The sequence below is a fragment of the Belonocnema kinseyi genome, chromosome 3 (assembly GCF_010883055.1).
Source record: "Belonocnema kinseyi isolate 2016_QV_RU_SX_M_011 chromosome 3, B_treatae_v1, whole genome shotgun sequence".
NCBI lineage: Eukaryota > Metazoa > Arthropoda > Insecta > Hymenoptera > Cynipidae > Belonocnema > Belonocnema kinseyi.
In genome coordinates this window covers 126,404,408-126,424,099 of record NC_046659.1, presented here as the reverse complement: position 1 = coordinate 126,424,099, position 19,692 = coordinate 126,404,408, and the positions used below count along the sequence as shown (strand labels likewise).

Sequence of the window (19,692 nt, the reverse complement as noted above, 5' to 3'; positions counted from 1 at the left end):
TTTTAATATAAAAAATAAAGATGCCGAGGGCTCATCGGCTACGATCCGGTATGTCATTATTGAGAGTGTGGCTGGAGTGTGTGGTACTGCCGTTATAGAAAGAATGTCTGGTGATGAGGTAAGCTAGAAGGCGCAATAAAAAAGTCAATAAAGATATAGAGAGCGCATCGACTATGATCCAGAATGTAATTTTTGAGAGTGTGACTGGAGTGTGTGGTACTGTGTTTTTAGGACGAATACCTATTGATGTGGCAACGTGGAAGGCGCTAATAAACAATAAAGGTATAGATGGCACATCGACTATGATCCAGGATTACATTGTTGAGAGTGTAGCTGGAGTGTGTGGTACTGTGGTTGTGGAAAGAATGTCTGGTGATGAGGAAACTTGGAAGGGGCTAATAAACAATAAAGATATAGAGGGCACATCGACTATGATCCAGAATGTCATTTTTGAGAGTGTGGCTGGAGTGTGTGGTACTGCGGTTATAGGAAGAATGTCTTGTGATGAGGCAACTTAGAAAACGCTTCTAAACAGTAAAGTTATAGAGGGCGCATTGGCTATTATCCGGGATGTCATTACTAGAGGTGCGACTGGAGTATGTGGTACTGCGTTTTTAGGATGAATGTCTAGTCTTGCATGGCGGCATCACGAAATTCAAGCATCTGGTAAACTGATAAACATTTATTTTACCTGGACAGTAGTAGTGTATATTTTTGCTAACGGCTTTTAATTTTTTATAATCAGAAGTCGCTGGAGATCGCCAGGCGACTAAATACATTGGAATCAATCGATGACTACTTGAATATCTTGCAAGGAGCTCCAAGCGGCCTATCAAGTAAGTAATATTTTTAATAAACCATTTATTAATTATAAATACTCTTAATCTCACTACATTTCTTCTTGTAAAAAAAATATTAATTTGAATAATTATTGAAAAAATAGATCCTCTGAGTAAGAAAAGATTGGAAATTCATCGAATTTCTCTAACAAATTTCAATTTAAATCTTTTCGCCCTCATAAATTATCATGTGGATCTGATAATTAAAGACAAAATTCGGCTTATCGCAGCCTTCAAATATCTTTTTGTGAAAAACGAGTCGATTAGCCACATATTTCGGGACATATCGGAGAAATTGTGATTCACTCGCGGCCAACTCATCACCAAAGAACTTTAGAAAATTATCTCTGTCTTCTGAAAAATTCATCTGCCTAAAGTAACCGCCGAAATTGTTGATGTTTGGTATCAAGCGATCATTCAACTCACTAATCTCTTTGAGACTCGGCAGTTTTTTTTTCCTCTGGAATTCGGAAATGGCAGATTTCATCTTTGGATGAGTGTTTAAATTCGTGGAATTATCAGGTGAATGGGATTTAATGAGAGAGTAAGCGATTTGAAGTTTACAGGGTCGTTTCCAAATGTAGGATGATGGAATGGTATCATAGGCTTCTATACCTGTAGGAATTTTCGAGTTTTGAAATAAATTATAAATAAAGCAGGCTTCACAGTGATCTTAAATAATATTTCAGGTGAAATAAGGGACCAAAATGATGAATTTGTATGAATATTTTTGAATCTACTACCAAAAGGATTATTTTTTTACCGAAAAGATTAATTTTAAATCGACAAAGATCAATTTTCAACCAAAAATGAAATAGTTACATTTTTAATTGAAAGAATTTATTTTTTACAAAAAAGAAAAGAATTTTTAATAAAATAGTTCAATTTAATAATATCAATTTTCCACCAAAAATTGATTAGTTGAATATTCATTTGAAACAAAATTGTTAAATTTTCAAACAAGAGAATTAATTTTCTATCGAAGACGAAGAATTTCCAACAGAATGCATAAATTCTCAACAAAGCAGTTGAATTCGCAACTAAACATGATAGATTTTTAATCAATGAGTGGATTTTTTAACAAAAGAAAAACAATTTTCCACCAAAAAAGGAAGTTACATTTTCAACCAAAGAGATCGATTTTCAGCTAAAATTATGAATCTTCAACTAGAATAATTTAATTTTTAATTAGAAAGTAAATTTTCGACAAAAAAAAAAGACTAATAAAATTGTTTAATTTGATACTAAAAATATAAATTTTCAACCAAACAGTTGAATTTCCAAGTAAAAGAGATCAATTTTCATTCGCACTAAAAAAGTTTAAAATTCATCATTTGAGATGATAATTACTTCATTTAGTTGAAAATTCAACTATTTCAGTTGAATCTTCATGACTTTGGTTGAAAATTTATCACTAAAATTAGTTACTTTCTTGAAAATTATTATTTTTTCATCCGTGAAATTGATCTCTTTGATCCAACTTTAATTTTTTTTTTACTAAAAACTACACGTTCAATTTTTGGTTTAAAATTGTTCTTTTTTAGTAAAAAAAGTAACTATTTCGTTGACATTTTTTTTTAGTTCAAAATTCATATATTTTAATGAAAAGTTTTCTTTTTAGAAGAAAATTAATCTTCTGTTTTAAATTAAACTGTTCAGTACAAAATTACAGTATTTGGTAGAAAATTCGCTTTTTTCTTAATTGAAACTTAATTCTTCTTGATGAAAACTTAACTATTCCATTTTCGTTAAAAATTTATATTTTTTAGTTGGAAAATTCAATTGTTTAGTCAAATATTTCTAGAAATGAGAAGAAATATAAAATGAAAATTAATCAATTAAAATTTATAATAAAAAATTACAAAAATTTTAGTTGAAAATTTATGTAATTTGTTAAAAAGTTATCTTTCTGGTAGAAATATAATTTTTTTTAGTTGAAAATTCATCTTTTTGGTTGAGAATTCATCACTTTCGAAATTAGGTACTTTAAAATTTTTTTTTAAATCTTAAAATGCAACTATTCGAGTTAAATATTCCATCATTTTAGTTGAAAAATTGATCACTTTGGTTAAACCAACTTAATTCTTCTTGACGAAAACTTAACTACTCCATTTTGATTAAAAATTGATATTTTTATTAAAAATTTATATTTTGTAATTAGAAAATTCAATTATTTAGTACCAAATTTTTAGAGACGGAAAAAAATATTAACTAGAAATTAAAGTTGAAAATGTTTGTAATTTGTTAAAAATTAATCTTTTTTGGTAGAAAAATAATCTTCTTGGTTGAAAATTCAATTATTCCAGTTATAAATTTAAATTAAAAATTTTTTTTTTTCATTTAATTGTAGCTATTCCTGTTAAATATTCCATCATTTCACTTTTAAATTGATCTCTTCGATTGAATATTACTTTTTTTAAATGAATTTTATTATTTTTTTTTATTTGAAAATTTAACTATATTATTAAAAATGCATTTATTTTGCTAAAAATTGGTCTTTTTGGGACAAAATTAATTTTTTTCTTGAAAATTAAACTATTTTTAAGAAAATTCGTTAAAAATTGCTATTTTTTAGTTTAAAAATTCAGTTGTTTAGTCAAATATTTCTAGAAATGAGAAGAAGCATAAAATGAAAATTAATTAAAATTTGGACTAAAATTACAAACATATTTTGTTGAAAATTTATGTAATTTGTTCAAAAGTCGTCTTTTTGGTTGAAAAACAATTGTTTTAGTTGAAAATTAATCTTTTTGGTTGAAAATTCAACTATTCCAGTTAAAAATGAATGAATTGATTTCATAATTACTTTATTTGGTTGAGAATTTATCTCTTTCAAAATTAGCTACTAAAAATTAAAGCATTTATTTTTTTGTTAAAAATTGTTTTTTTTTAGTTCATAATTTTTCAACAAAGTAGTTGAATTTGGAACCAAAACAGATTAATTTTTAATCAAACAGTTAAAAAATTAATTTTAAACCTCTAAAAAAAGAATTTTCAGCAAACTAGTTAAATTTTCAGAGATGAATTTTTATCTAAAATTATGATTCTTCAACTGGAATAGTTGAATTTTTTAACAAAAAAAATTGATGTTCAAGCAAAGATACGAATTTTCAACTCAATTGAAGAATCTCCAACAAAGAAATTAAAATTTACGAAATTTAAATTAGACCGAAATCCAAATTAAAAATCCCATTTAACGTAGAAATTATCAATTTTTAACCAAACATAGAATGGATTATATTTTTAGTGTTTTCTAGCCTAAATGTATAAAAAAGGGATTCGTTTCTTCAGTGCAAAAAATTTATATTTAATTCATAATTAAATAAATCCGAAAACAAGTCATCTGTTATTGCAAAAATTGAAAAATGTTGTAAAAAAAGTCATTTTATGGTTGAAAATTCAACCGCTTTAATGAAAATTCGTTTTTTTGTTTTGAAAATTTAGCTTTTTTGATAAAAAAAAATTAATTTCTGTGGTAGAAAATTTAAGTATATGTTGTTGAAATTCCTTTTTCTTCTGGTTGAAAGGTAATTTTTGCACTCAAAATTTAACTATTCCATTTTAAGTTAAAAGTTTATCTTTTTGAAGTGGAAATATTAACTATTTATTTGAAAGTTGAAGTTTTATTTTAAAAAATCAAGTTTCTGGTTGTTTTGTTTTCTTAAATATTAATTTTTGCAAACTGAAAATGTAATTCTTTTATTTTTTGTTGAAAATTGAACTATTTTATTAAAAATTCGTTTTTTTTCTTGGTTGAAAATTAATTTTATGTATTGAAATCTTAATTTTTTAATTTAAATTGTGAATTTATGTTTATTTGATTTTTTTTACTTCAACTGTTTAATTAAAATTGCATGTATTTTGTGGAAAATTCGTCTTTTTTGGTAGAAAAATAATCATCGTTGAAAATTTATGATTTAGGTTTTAATTAATTGACAACTACATTAAAAAGTCATCTTTTTGGGTTAATAATTCTACTATTTTTTATCAAAAGATCATTTTTTTAAATGAAAATTTAATTATTTAATTTTTTCTGGAAAACCTATATTTTTTAGTTGAAAAATCAACTACTTTGTTGAAAATTGATTTACTTTTGTTAACAAGATAGGTTTCTCGTTAAAGATATTTTATTTTGGATAACATTTTTTTTTTAATTGAACTATTTTTTTGAAAATTCAACTATTTGGTTAAAAACTAATGTATTTTGAAAAAAATTGTTCTTTTTGGCTAGAAAATTCATCTTTTTGGTGGAAAATTGAAATATTTTCATGAAAAATTCAACTGTTTTGTTGACAGATTTTTGGGTGTTGAAAATCAATTTATTTAAATTGTTTTCAATTTAAATTATTTAGTTGAAGAACTTCGTTTAGAATTGTTTTATAAGTTGAAAATACATTATTTTAATTAAAATTTCATTTATTTGGTTAAAAATTCGTCTATTATGGTAGAAAATTCATCTTTTTTTTGTTAAAAATTGAAATATTTTTGTTAAAAATTCATCTGTTTTGTTGATAATTTTTTTTCATAGATAATTAATTTTTTTATTTAAATCTTACCTTTTAGATTGAAATTAAAAATTAATCTTTTTTAGTTGAAAATTCAACTATTTGGTATTTCGCGGGATTTTAACAGATTTTATCATATTTTTGAAGATTTTATTCAAAAGAATTGCGGTTTTAAAGGCTTGAATAAATTTTCAAATATTTTAAGGGATTTTCAAAGATTTTTGAAGAATTTAAAATATTTAAAAAAAAATGTTCATGAAAAACACAGTTTTTTAAAACAATTGTTCAAAATTAAAGGATTTTACGGTATTTAAAAAGATTCCAATTAATTTTTAAGAGATTACAAAAATATCACCGGATTTTAACAGATTTTATCATATTTTAATACATTTTATTCAAAATAATTGTGGTTTTTTAAAGGTTTCAATAGGTTTAAAAAGATTTTTTAAGGATTTAAAAGATTTTTAAAAATATCTCCATGAGAAACACAGTTTTTTAAAACGAGTTTTAAAATTTCAAGGATTTTACGGCATTGAAAAAGATTCCAAGGAATTCTCAAGAGATTACAAAAATGTCGCCGGATTTTAACAGCTTTTATCATATTATAATACATTTTATTCAAAATAATTACGATTTTTTAATACTTGCATAGATTTTAAAATATTTCAAGGAATTTTCAAAGATTTTTGAAGAATTAAAAATATTTTTAAAATGATGTCCATGAAAAACACAGTTTTTTAAAACGAGTTTTGAAATTTCAAGGATTTTACGTTATTTAAAAAGATTCCAAGGAATTTTTAAGAGCGTACAAAAATTTCCCGGGATTTTAACAGATTTTATAATATTTTTGAAGATTTTATTCAAAAGAATTGCGGTTTTTAAAGGCTTCAATAGATTTTCAAATATTTCAAGGGATTTTCAAAGATTTTTAAAATTATGTCCATGAAAAACACAGTTTCTTAAAACAATTTTTTAAATTTCAAGGATTTTACGGTATTTAAAAAGATTCCAAGGAATTTTCAAGAGGTTACAAAAATGTCGCCGGATTTTAACAGATTTTATAATATTTTTAAACATTTTATTCAAAAGAATTTATTTGGTTAAAAATTCGTCTATTTTGGTAGAAAATTCATCTTTTTTTTTGTTAAAAATTGAAATATTTTTGTTAAAAATTCATCTGTTTTGTTGACAATTTTTTTTCATAGATAATTAATTTTTTTATTTAAATCTTACCTTTTGTATTGAAATTGAAAATTAATCTTTTTTAGTTGAAAATTCAACTATTTGGTTAAGAATTACTGTATTTTGTTAAAAATTGGACTTGTTTGGTAGAAAATTAATCTTCTTCTTTGGAAGTTCAATTATTTTTAAAAGTTTATTTAAAAAAAAAGTTTGTCTTATTAAAAGTTTATTTATTTGGTTGAAAATTTATGTATTTTTTTGAAAAGTCTACATTTTTGTTTAAAAACTCACATCTTTGGTTGAAAATTTAACAATTATTCTGAAAAATTCAACTACTTTATTGACAAATTTTTTGTGGTAGAAAAATAATTTTTTTTATTGAAATCTAACCTTTTTGAATTGAAATTCTATTTATCTTTTTTATTTGAAAATTCATCTTTTCGGTTAAAAATTTAAATATTTTTGTTAAAAATTCAACTACTTTGTTGACAGATATTTTTTTGTAGAATATTCATTTTTTTATTCGAATCTTACCTTTTTGGATTAAAATTTCAAATTTCTTTTTTAGTTGAAAATTCAACTATTTGTTTAAAAATTACTGTATTTTGTTAAAAACTGGACTTGTTTGGTAGAAAATTAATCTTCTTGTTTGAAATTTAAATTATTTAGTTGAAGTTCTTCGTTTAAAATTTATTTTTTAAGTTGTAAATACATTATTTAAATTAGAAGTTAATTTATTAGTTGAAAATTCACATAATTTCTTAAAAAATCGTCATTTTTGTAAAGTCAATTATCTTATTGAAACTTCTTTTTTTTAGGATTCAATTTTTTTTTATTAAGAATTAAAATCTGTTTTATTTGAAATATGAACTATTACGTTTTTCGTTGAAAAATTTGTAAATGTAATTATTTCTTGTTGAAAATTCTTCATTTGAGTAAAAAATTCAGTACTTTTAGGACAATTTTATAGAAATTAAAGATTATTTAGAGAAAATTTTCCAAAAAGTGGTCAAAAAACGGTTTTTTTAAAAGGGAAAATAGGAGAAAGACTGTGAAGAATGCTGAAATATTTAATAATGAATAGTAAATTTTGATATATTTACAATTTCTCCACAAATGCATTTCTCCAGTGGCCTCAACGAATTTGACTCTTTTCGTTTGTACCTCAATTTCCCCAGGTCCATCAGCCTGAGCAAAATTTTTTTCGACCTTCCTTTCCATAATTTCATTTTCGAATTTTAGTTTCTTCATTTTTTCGATATTCCACTCTATTTCGTTGACGATTGTCGGTGTGATCTCGCGTTTACCGAGACCATTAAGATCATTATTACCGAGTTCATAGGAAACGCCTTCTTCCTCATTCAGAAAATTTCCTTCATTGTCAGTTGTTTGCAATGAATTCAATGAATGTTTCACATTTTCGTTCATGTTTTGCTGTGCGTTTGTCAGTAAATTTATGGTTTTCCTATATGAGAAAAATAAAATTCTGAATATTCAGTGGGTGGGGGAGGGGGGTTAAATTGAAAGTGTTACGATATTTTAAACAAAAATTAAACAAAGATTTTTGAAGAATTTAAAATATTTTTTTTTTTAAATATCTCCATGAAGAACACAATTTTTTTAATTTGAAAGATTTTACGGTATTTAAAAAGATTCCAAGGAATTTTCAAGAGATCACAAAAATGTTGCCGGATTTTAACAGATTTTATCATATTATCAGACATTTTATTCAAAATAATTGCTGTTTTTTAAAGGCTTGAATAGATTTTCAAAGATTTTTGAAGAAATTAAAATATTTTTAAAAACATATTCATGAAAAACACAGTTTTTTAAAACAATTTTTTAAATTTCAAGGATTTTACGGTATTTAAAAAGTTTTCCAGGGAATTTTCAAGAGGTTACAAAAATGTCGCCGGATTTTAACAGAGTTTATAATACTTTTAAACATTTTATTCAAAAGTATTGCGGCTTTTTAAAGGCTTGAATAGATTTTGAAATATTTCAAGGGATTTTCAAAGATTTTTGAGAATTTGAAAGATTTTAAAAAAAATTTCCATGAAAAACACAGTTTTTTACAACAATTTTTTAAATTTTAAGGATTTTACGGTATTTAAAAGGATTCGAATTAATTTTGAAGAGATTACAAAAATGTCGCCGGATTTTAACAGATTTTATCTTTTTTTAAACATTTTATTTTAAATAATTGCGGTTTTTTTAAAGGCTTCAATAGATTTTCGAATATTTTAAGAAATGTTCAAAGCTTTTTGAAGAATTTAAAAGATTTTTAAAAATACGTCCATGAAAAACACAGTTTTTTAAAACGAGTTTTGAAATTTCAAGGATTTTCGGCATTTAAAAAGATTCCAATGAATTTTCAAGAGATTACAAAAATTTCGCCGGATTTTAACAGATTTTATCATATTATAATACATTTTATTCAAAATAATTGCGGTTTTTTAAAGGCTTGAATAGATTTTCAAAGATTTTTGAAGAATTTAAAATATTTTTAATATTATGTCCATGAAAAACACAGTTTTTTAAAACGAGTTTTAAAATTTCAAGGATTTTACGGTATTTAAAAAGATTCAAAGGAATTTTTAAGAGCGCACAAAAATTTCGCGGGATTTTAACAGATTTTATATTATTTTTGAAGATTTTATTCAAAAGAATTGCGGTTTTAAAGGCTTGAATAGATTTTCAAATATTTTAAGGGATTTTCAAAGATTTTTGAAGAATTTGAAAGATTTAAAAAAAATGTTCATGAAAAACACAGTTTTTTAAAACAATTGTTAAAATTTAAAGGATTTGACGGTATTTAAAAAGATTCCAATTAATTTTCAAGAGATTACAAAAATGTCACCTGATTTTAACAGATTTTATAATATTTTAAAACATTTTATTCAAAAGAATTGCGGTTTTTTAAAGGCTTGAATAGACTTTCAAAGATTTTTGAAAAATTAAAAATATTTTTAAAATTATGTCCATGAAAAACACAGTTTTTTAAAACGAGTTTTGAAATTTCAAGGATTTTACGTTATTTAAAAAGTTTCCAGGGAATTTTTAAGAGCGTACTAAAATTTCCCGGGATTTTAACAGATTTTATAATATTTTTGAAGATTTTATTCAAAAGAATTGCGGTTTTTAAAGGCTTAAATAGATTTTCAAATATTTCAAGGGATTTTCAAAGATTTTTAAAATTATGCCCATGAAAAACACTGTTTTTTAAAACAATTTTTTAAATTTCAAGGATTTTACGGTATTTAAAAAGATTCCAAGGAACTTTCAAGAGGTTACAAAAATGTCGCCGGATTTTAACAGATTTTATATTATTTTAAAACATTTTATTCAAAAGAATTGTGGTTTTTTAAAGGCTTGAATAGATTTTCAAATATTTCAAGGAATTTTCAAAGATTTTTGAAGAATGTAAAATATTTTTTAAAATATGTCCATGAAAAATATAGTTTTTTAAAACGAGTTTTAAGATTTCAAGGATTTTACAGTATTTAACAAGATTTGAAAGAAATTTCAAGAGATTACAAAAATGTCGCCGGATTTTAACAGATTTTATCATATTTTAATACATTTTTCCTACAATTTATTCAAATAAATTGCGGTATTTCAAAGACATGAAAAGATATTTGCTAAGATATTGGAAATGTTCCAAAGAATTTCTAAGCTTTCCAAATATTCCAACGGGTTTTTAAGAAATTTCAACGGATTCCACGGAATTTTATAAGATTTAAAAAAATATTTCGAAAATGTTCATAGATTTTAAAGGCTCCTATTACGGTATGTTAATGAATTTTCAAGGATGTCAAAATATTTCGTACAAATTTAAAATATTTTATAGAATTTTAAAAAATTTCGTAAAATTTGATATAATTTCACGAAATTTTAAAGTAATTTTATGGTTTTTGAGTCAAAATTTCAAACAATACGAAGAGGTTTCAAGGAATTTCCAACGCTTTTAAGGGATCAATCAAAACTGAAATAACTAAGTTTTAATTTAAAAACATCAAAATTAATAAAAAAAGACGAATTTTCAACTAAAAAAGATAATGTTTCAACCAAAAATTGAATAATTAAACTATGGAATATTTAACTGGAATAATAGTTACATTTTCAGTGTAAAAAGGCCGAAGTAAAGGATAAAGTTACAACTAAAATTATCAATATTTAACTGTAAGACTTGAATTTTTGACCCAAAATAATTTTTAAACAGGAGGATTAACTTGCAAATAAATAAATTCTCAGTTGGAGAAATTAATTTTCAACCAAAAAAAGACAGAATTTTTAATCATAAAGATTAATTTTCTAAAAAAAAGGCCAATTTTCTACGAAGTGCATAAATTTTCAAATAAACAGTTAAATTTTCATTTAAAAAAGATAATTTTTTAACCAAAAATATAATAGTTGAATTTTCCGTAAAAAATCTTTTGCTCAATAAAAAGAAACGGATTTTCAGCAGAATAGTTCAATTTTCCAATGGACTAGTTTAATTTTTGGTATAAAAAAGTTTTCATAGATTTGAAAAGATTTTCAGGTATTTGAAGGTATTTTCAAAGGTTTCACAGTATTAAAAAAATTTTATAATATTTTTAATGATTCCAAGATATTTTAACCGAAAAGGAAAACATTTTTCAACAAACTTCTTAAATTATCGGGAAACAAATCCTTTTCATCCAAAAAAGAAACATTTTTTCAGCCCAAAAAAAAGAATTTTCAATTAAAATTATAAATTTTAAAAGAAAAATAATAGTAAATTTTAACAAACAAAAATTCAAGAAAACATTTGAATTTTCAACTAAAAGAGATCAATTAAAAAAAAAACAACGAATTTCAAAAAACTAATTAAATTTTCAATTAAAGAGATCAATTTCCCCCAAAAATGATGAATATTAAACTGGCATAGTTAAATTTTCAATTAAAAAGTAAATTTTTGGCATATACAACTAAAATAATAAATCTTCAACTAAAAAAAAAATTAATTTTGAACAAAATACACAAATTTCCAACTAAAAAGGTAAGTTTTCTATTAAAAATAAAATACTTAAATTTTTAGGTATTTAAATAAATTCTCAACCACAGAAATTAACTTTTAACCAAAATATATTTTAAACCAAAAAAATTAAATTTCTATAAAAAAAAGATGAATTTTCGTCAAAAAATGGAGCAGTTACATTTTTAGTTGGAAAAATTAATTCTAAATAAGAAAAAAACTAATTTTCAACAAAAAAACATCAATTTTCTGCACAACAAAAAAGAACAAATTTTTAACTAAATATTTTTCTTAGCAAAAAATAGAATAGTTAAATTTTCTACAGAATAGGACACTTTTTAACGAAAAAGGTTACATTTTTATCAAAAAAGGTAAATTTTCCACAAAAAATGGAATTGGTTAAAGTCAATTTTCAACTAAAATAATATATCTTCAACTAAAAGAAAAATAATTTTTTTTAATAAAATACATGAATTTCCAAATAAAAATGTAAATTTTATACCAAAAATAAAATTGTTAAATTTTCAGTTGGTAAATTAAATTTTCAGCTAAAAAAGAAACGAATTTTCAACCAAATATTTAAATTTCCAACCTCAAAAATTAATTTTTACCTAAAATGATGAATCTTCAACCAAAAAAAAAAAAAAAATTTTTTAAGCAAATGTATAAGAAAAATAATTCAACTTTAAACCCAGAAAATACATTTTCTACTAAAAATATAAATTATCAAGCAAAAATGGAACTTTTTAGAGTCAATTTTCAACTAAAATAATAAATATTTAACTAGAAAAAAATATTTTTTAGTCAAACACATGGATTTTTAACTAAAAATATAAGTTTTCTACTAAAGATAAAATACTTAAATTTTCAGTTAGTTAAATAAATTTTAAATAAAAAATAAACGAATTTTCATTAAAATAGTTCAATTTTCAACCACAAAAATTAATTTTTTCACGAAAAAGATGAAGTCTCAAGAAATGAGAGTGCTCTTCTACCATAAAAGACGGATTTTGAACCAAAAAAATGAATTTACACCTAAAACAGATAAATTTCTAAGAAAAAATAGATTAATAAAATTTTCAGTAAAAAAAACTTTTTTTTATTAAAATTAATCAAAATTTTTGTCGAAATAGCATACTTTTCAACGAAGAAGATTCAATTTCTATAAAAAAAAAAACAAAAAACAATGAGGCAATTACATTTTCAATTGAAAAAATGAATTCTCAATAAGAAAAAACTAATTCAACATTAAATTGTAAATCATTTATTTTTTAACTATTTTTTTCCAACCAAAGAAATGAATATTTAATAAAACATTTTTTAGCGAAAAAGGTTACATTTTTATCAAAAAAGGTGAATTTTTTCGCAAAAAATGGAATTGGTTAAAATCAATTTTCCACAAAAATAATAAACATTTCACTAAAAAAAATAATTTCTAATAAAATACATCAATTGCCAACTAAAAAGGCAATTTTTCTGCCACAAAAAAAAAGACTTAAATTTTCAGTTAGTTAAATACATTTTTAATCAAAAAGAAAGGAATTTTTATTAAAATAGTTTAATTTTAAACCACAGAAATGAATTTTTAACCAGAAAAATTAATTTTGACTAAAAAGAGTACATTTCTAAAAAAAAAACGATGTATTTTTTAACAAATAAATGAATTTACGCCTAAAACAGATACATTTCTAACTAAAAATAGATTAATTAAATTTTCAGTAAAAATTAAATGTTCAGTAAAAACTTAATTTTTAATAAAATCAATCTAAATTTTCGTCGAAATAGCATACTTTTTAACAAAGAAGACGAAATTTCTATGAAAAAGATCAATTTTCGTCAAAAAAATAAAGCAGTTTTAATTTCAATTGAAAAAATTATTTCTCAATAGGAAAAAATTAATTTTCAACCAAATATTGGAATTTCTAAATGAATTTTGAAACGAAAAGAGAAATTAGTCACCAAGAAGCTTAAATAATCATTCACAAATTCCAATTTTCAATAAAATACAGGCGTTTCAAACCAAAAATTTGAATTTTCAACTTAAGCTAAATTTTAAACCAAACATATACAAGTTAAATTTTCTATTTATTTATTTATTTATTTATTAATTGTCAACAAAATAATTAAATTTTGTACCAAAAAAAAGAAGAGAATTTTTGTTTAAAGATTACCGATTCAAATTGTATTTTCGATAACCAATAGTTTCTGTTGGGACAATATTGTTGAAAATATGCCTCGAGTTAACTTTATGGGCCTTCATAAATGTATTGACATTTCTTTTTCCTCTCACGGTACGACCGAACCAATCCAGAATCACATCACCAACTAAATAATCTTCCAATCCGGAAGCAAGTCCATCCACGAGAGTGAAATAACTATTGGCAAATGAAACAGCCCTCGACTGTTCGTTGGTCATTGTCTTTCCTCTCTTTCTGCAAAAAGAGAAACAAATACTTTTTTTTTTTACTTTTGTAAATTATAGGGGACGACTGAAAAACTTCGAAAAATAAAATTCCCGAATAATAAAAAAAATACCGAATTGGAAAATTGCCGACTATTGAAATTCGCAAATAATAAAATTTCCAAAAAATAAAAATACCGAATTGGAATATTTCCTAATTATAAAATTCTCAAGTAATAAAATTCCCGAAATTGTAGATTCCCGAATAATAAAATTCACGACAGTTTATTATATTACTGAATTGGAAAATTCTCGAATTGTAAAATTCAAGAAATTAAACAATTACAATTTTTTTATAAATATATTTTATTCATTGCAGTGTATAAATTCAGCAACTCAATAGCTGCAAACTAAATTTTCATGCTTTGAACTTGAAATTTGGATTTTTTGACAACTTCTAAATTTGACCAAATTTGCCCTTCGAACCAAAAAAATTCACTCTCTCACGTTTTTCAAACAATATATATAAATTTAAAATTCGATTTTTGCGAACGATTTTTGTATTTTTTCCAATTCTATGCACATTAAAAAAATACGTCACACCGAAATATTTTATTTAAAACTATTGTTATTTTAAATTTAAACAATTTTCGAAATTTAAAATTTTTTAAATAATTTAAAAAAATATTGTATTATTTTATTTGTGGCCAATAAAATATATTTATAAAAAATTGTAATTGTTTAATTTCTTGAATTTTACAATTCGGGTATTTTTTAATTCGGCAATTTTCTGTCGGGTGCTTTATTATTCGAGAATTTTCCAATTCGGTAATATTACAAACTGTCGTGAATTTTCAATTTCGGGAATTTTATAATTCGGCAATTTTATTATTCGAGAATTTTATTATTTAGAAATTTTTCAAATCGGTATTTTTATTTATCTGCAATTTTATTATTCGGGAATTTTCTAATTCGGTAATTTTACAGTGTCGGGAATTTTCAGTCATCCCAATTATAGAGTTCAAAGATTCAGATTCAATTCCAAAAATATAAAGCCACGTCATCATTTTCAATGCTCTAAATTTAAAAATCAATCAATGCTTTAAAAATTTTTTTCAATTATATAATTTTAAGCAATTATAAGCTGTAAACATTAAAAACTGTAAGATTACATTTTGTATAAGCCGAACACTTCATAAATTAGAAGTAAATAATTAAAAGTGGTTCAAAATTTTGTTTTAAAATATTAAAACATTTACATGCTGTTTTATATTTTTTCAAATTTTAAATGATTTTTTAACATTTTTCAGTACTTCTAAAAAATCTTTTAAAATAATTCGAAGTTTTCATAACATTTTTCCTAACAATTTCTTTAAAATCCTGCCAAATAAAACTAAAAAGCCTTAAAATCTTCCCCATTCATTTTTGATAATTTTGTGAATCTTTGTAAATCTTTTTTAATATTCTCTAAAAATCAATTTTTCGAAAGAAAAAAGTATTTTCAATTTTTCGAGGAAATAGTTTTTATTCTTGATTAAAAAATCGGAAATTTAATAGTTTAAAAACGGAATATTTTAAACTGAACTATTTTTTTTAATGTTTTCTTTTGTAGAAAATTGAACTGTTTTATTTTTTGTTAAAAATTCATTTCTTTGGTTGAAAAAAAATTTTTATTAAAAAATTGTTTTTTTCCCATAGAAAATTTATCTTCAGGGTTGAAGACTCCACTATTGGTTTCAAAATTCACATTTTTTGTTGACAATTCATTACTGTGATTAAAAACTAATTTCTCTGTCTGAAAATTCGTTTCTTTTTAGTTAAAAATTGATTTTTTGTAATGAATTAAAAAAAATTTTTAATAAATTAATGTAAAAGTTTTCAAATGGTTTGAAAATTGTACTATTTTCTTAAAAATTAACTTTTATTTTATTGAAAATTAGGGTTTTATACCGAAAATTTAATGATTTCATTTTCAGTTGAAAATGTGTCTGTTTTAGGTGAATTATTTTCAACTATTTGTTGAAAATTCGTCTTGTTTGGTAGAAATTTAATCTTTGTGATTGAAAATTCATCGATATGGTCCAAAAACTCAACGTTCTGGTTCAAAATTAATATTGTTTGTTGAACATTTATCCTTATAGTTGAAAATTAATTTCTTTGTTTAAAAATGTTACTATTTTGTTGAAATTCGTTTTTGTTAAAAATTAATTTTTTAATTAAAAATTTAACTTTTCCATTTTTTATAAAAAATATATCTATTTTACTAAAATAGTAAAATAGATAAATACTAAAGTAGTTTAAAATTTATTAATTTTGTTGAAAATTAATTTCCTCGTTTAAAAATGTAACTATTTAATTAAAACTTCATCTTTTTGGTTAAAAATTTAACTATTTTGTTGAAAATTCGTTTCTTTTTTGGTTGAATTTTTTTTTTAATAATTGAAAATTTAAGTAATTTATTTTTTGTAAAGATTTCATTTCTTTGGTTGACAAAAAAATTGTTTAGAAAAATGTTTTTTTTTTTTATAGAAAATTCATCTTTAGGGTTGAAAATTCCACTATTTGATCAAAAATTCATATTTTTTCTTGAAAATTAATTACTGTGATTAAAAATTAATTCCTTTGTCTGAAAATTCATTTCTTTTTAGTTAAAAGTTTAAAAAAATTAAATTTCAAAATGAAAAAAATGAATTTAAAAGTTTTAAAATTGTTTGAAAATCATACTATTTTGTTAAAAATTTACTTTGATTTTATTGAAAATTAAATTTTTATACTGAAAATTTAATTATTCCATTTTCAGTTGAAAATGTATCTGTTTTAGGTGAACAATTATCAACAATTTGGTTTTGTTTAAAAATGTGACTATTTAGTTGAAACTTCGTCTTTTTCATTAAAAATTCATTTCTGTAGTTGAAAATTTAACTGCTGTGGTGACAATTAATTTATTTTTTGTGTGAAAATTCATTTTACGAAGTGAAAATTTAATTATGCCATTTTTTGTTGAAGGTCTACCTTTTTTAGTTTAAAATTCATGAATTTTTTGAAAATTAATTTCTTCGTTTAAACATGTAACTATTTAATTAAAACACCATCTTTTTGGTTAAATATGAATTTCTGTGGTTGAAAATTTAACTATTTTGTTAAAAATTCGTTTCTTTTCTGTTTGCAATTTTCTTCACGAACTGAAAAATTTATATATTTTATTGTTTGTAGAAAATGTATCTTTTCAGTTGAAAATTAATGTATTTGGTTAAAAATTTATTTTTTTTTAGTTCAAGATTGATCATTTTAGTTGAAAATTAACTTTAACTATTCCATTTTTTCTCGAAAATTTACCTTCTTTGATAGAAATGTAATCCTTTTTGTTAAAAAATGTTCTGTTTTGTAGAAAATTGAACTATTTTGTTTTTTGTCAAGAATTCATTTTTTTGTTTGACAAAAAAAAGCTTTTTTTTAATAGAAAATTCGTCTTTTTTGGTGGGAAATGAATCTTTGTGGTTGAAAATTCATCTGTATGGTCCAAAACTCAACTTTTTGTTTCAAAATTAATATTATTTGTTGAATAATTATCCTTATAGTTGAAAATTAATTTCATTGATTAAAAATGTTACTATTTTGTTGAAATTTGTTTTTGTTAAAAATTAGTTTTTCAGCAAAAAATTTAATTATGCCATTTTTGGTTGAAAACGTACCTTTTTTTAGTATAAAATTCATGAATTTTGTTGAAAATTAATTTCTTCGTTTAAAAATGTGGCTACTTATTTGAAATATCATCTTTTTGGTTAAAATTTCATTTTTCTGGTTAAAATATTAACTATTTTGTTGAAAATTCGTTCCTTTTTTGATTGAAATTTAATTCTATTAGTTAATAAATGTTCTGTTTTGTAGAATATTGAACTATTCTATTTTTTTCTAAAAACTTATTTCTTCTGTTGAAATAAAATGTTTAGTCAAAAAGTCGTTTTTTTTTTTAAATATAATATATATTTTGGGTTAAAGATTTATCACTGTGATTAAAAATTAATTTCTTTCGCTGAAAATTGGTATGGTTTTAGTTGAAAATATTCCATTTTTTGCTCTATAATTTATATTTTTAGTTGACATTTAATTAATTTTCCTGAAAATTCGTTTTTTAAATTCAAATTTACTTTGCTAACTGCAAATAAAATTATTCTAGTTTTAGCTTGTAAATTCATCATTTTTAGCAGAAAATGAATATATTTGATTGAAATTGTATATTTTTTGGTAGAAAATTTATTATCGAGTATTAAAATTAAATTATTTCGTTAACAATTAATTTTTTGGAAAACTGATTTTCTTAACTAAAAATTTAATTCTTCTACTTTTGCTTAAGAAAGCTTTTTTCTATAGAAATATAATCTTTTTCATTAAAAAATGTACCTATTTAGTTGAAACTTTATCTCTGATTGAAGATTAATTTCTGTGGTTGAAAATTTGTTTTACTAACTGAAAGTTTAAGTAAAAATTCATTTCTATTGTTGTGAAAAAATATATTTAGTTAAAAATTCGTTTTTTTTTTTAAATAGAAAATTAATCTTTTGGGTTGTAAATTGATTGTTTTAACTGCAAAATTTAATTCTTCTATTTTTGGTTAAAAAATCATTGTTTCTCGGTTTTTAAATTAAATTCCCGATTATTTGCGGGTCTTTTCCGAGTTTCCGCTCAAGTCGCCACATTAAAAATTAAAAATTTTTTTCTTTCTTAGGCAGTAGGTCAGGAGGAATAGTGAAGAGGTATGCAGTAATAAAAGCTACGCCTGCATTATGTATGCCAGAAAATCAAACTGTTCCCGTTGTGGAGGATCCCGATCCCTCAATCATTTACTTGCCAAAATGCACAAGAGTAAAAAGATGTGGAGGGTGTTGCCTTCACCAATTGCTTTCTTGTCAGCCGACGGAAACAAGAAGCATCAGCATGGAAGTAAGAAATTCAATTTAAATCATTATTAAAATTGTTCTTACAAAATCGAAATTAATTTTCTAAAAAAATAGGCAAATTTTTACAAACTTTTTGAATTTTCAATTAAAAATAGGAATTCCCAACTAAAAAATTTAGAAAAAAAATTATTTATATATTAATGAATATATTATTATATAATATATTATATATATCATATAATATTATGCATATTATTATTATATTATTATATATTAGTATTATATATATTTTTTTTTGTTGTTGTTAAATAAAATAAAAACTAATTTAAAAATTAATTTTCAGCAAAAAAAAAAGAATTTTCAACCAAAGAGATTTATTTTCTACCAAGAAGATTATTAATTTTAAATCGAAAAAGATAAATTTTTAACAAATTACGTTCATTTTCAAATAAAAAAGATAAATTTTCAACTAAAAATGGTCAATTTTCAATTGAAAAAAAAAATAATTTTCTATAAAAAAGGGATTTTTTTGCAGTCTACTTGAATTTTCAATCCAAGTGAAATGAAGGACCTGCGACGAAAGCAATGAATTAAACAAAATTTTTCAAAAAAAAAGATAAACTTTCAACCAGATAGTTGAATTTTCGAAAAAATATACGAATTTTTAACCAAGCACTTAAAATTTGTGACAAAAAAAAAGATAAATTTTTAACAAAAAATGGAATAGTAGAATTTTCAATAAAAAAATTAATCTTCGGCAAACAAAAATTCAATGAAAAAAGGGATTTTTTTACAAACTAGTTGAATTTTCAATTAAAAATATGAATTCTCAACTAAAAAATGTTTTTAAAAAATTATTTATATATTA

At 22.6% G+C, this 19,692-nt stretch overlaps 2 protein-coding genes across 4 annotated transcripts in view; one reads left to right on the top strand and one right to left on the bottom strand.

Moving 5' to 3' along the window:
• The window catches only part of LOC117168883, a 62,662-nt gene that overhangs the window by 10,971 nt on the left and 31,999 nt on the right, over positions 1-19,692 (bottom strand). Inside the window, exons 2-4 of one of the 2 annotated variants that reach the window (XM_033354780.1) lie at positions 13,697-13,957; positions 7,630-7,991; positions 686-1,454 (exon numbers count right to left, since the gene is read on the bottom strand). In XM_033354780.1, the coding sequence (XP_033210671.1) occupies positions 1,000-1,454; positions 7,630-7,991; positions 13,697-13,941 (1,062 nt within the window). In that variant the 5' untranslated portion in view covers positions 13,942-13,957 and the 3' untranslated portion in view covers positions 686-999. Of the gene's footprint in view, positions 1-685; positions 1,455-7,629; positions 7,992-13,696; positions 13,958-19,692 lie in introns of those variants that run through there. The other variant, XM_033354781.1, reaches the window with a different exon arrangement.
• LOC117168884 (vascular endothelial growth factor A-A) overlaps positions 1-19,692 on the top strand; it is an 86,655-nt gene that overhangs the window by 40,697 nt on the left and 26,266 nt on the right. For both annotated transcript variants that reach the window (XM_033354782.1, XM_033354783.1), the window contains exons 2-3: positions 746-836; positions 18,653-18,867. In XM_033354782.1, the coding sequence (XP_033210673.1) occupies positions 746-836; positions 18,653-18,867 (306 nt within the window). The remainder of the gene's footprint in view (positions 1-745; positions 837-18,652; positions 18,868-19,692) is intronic.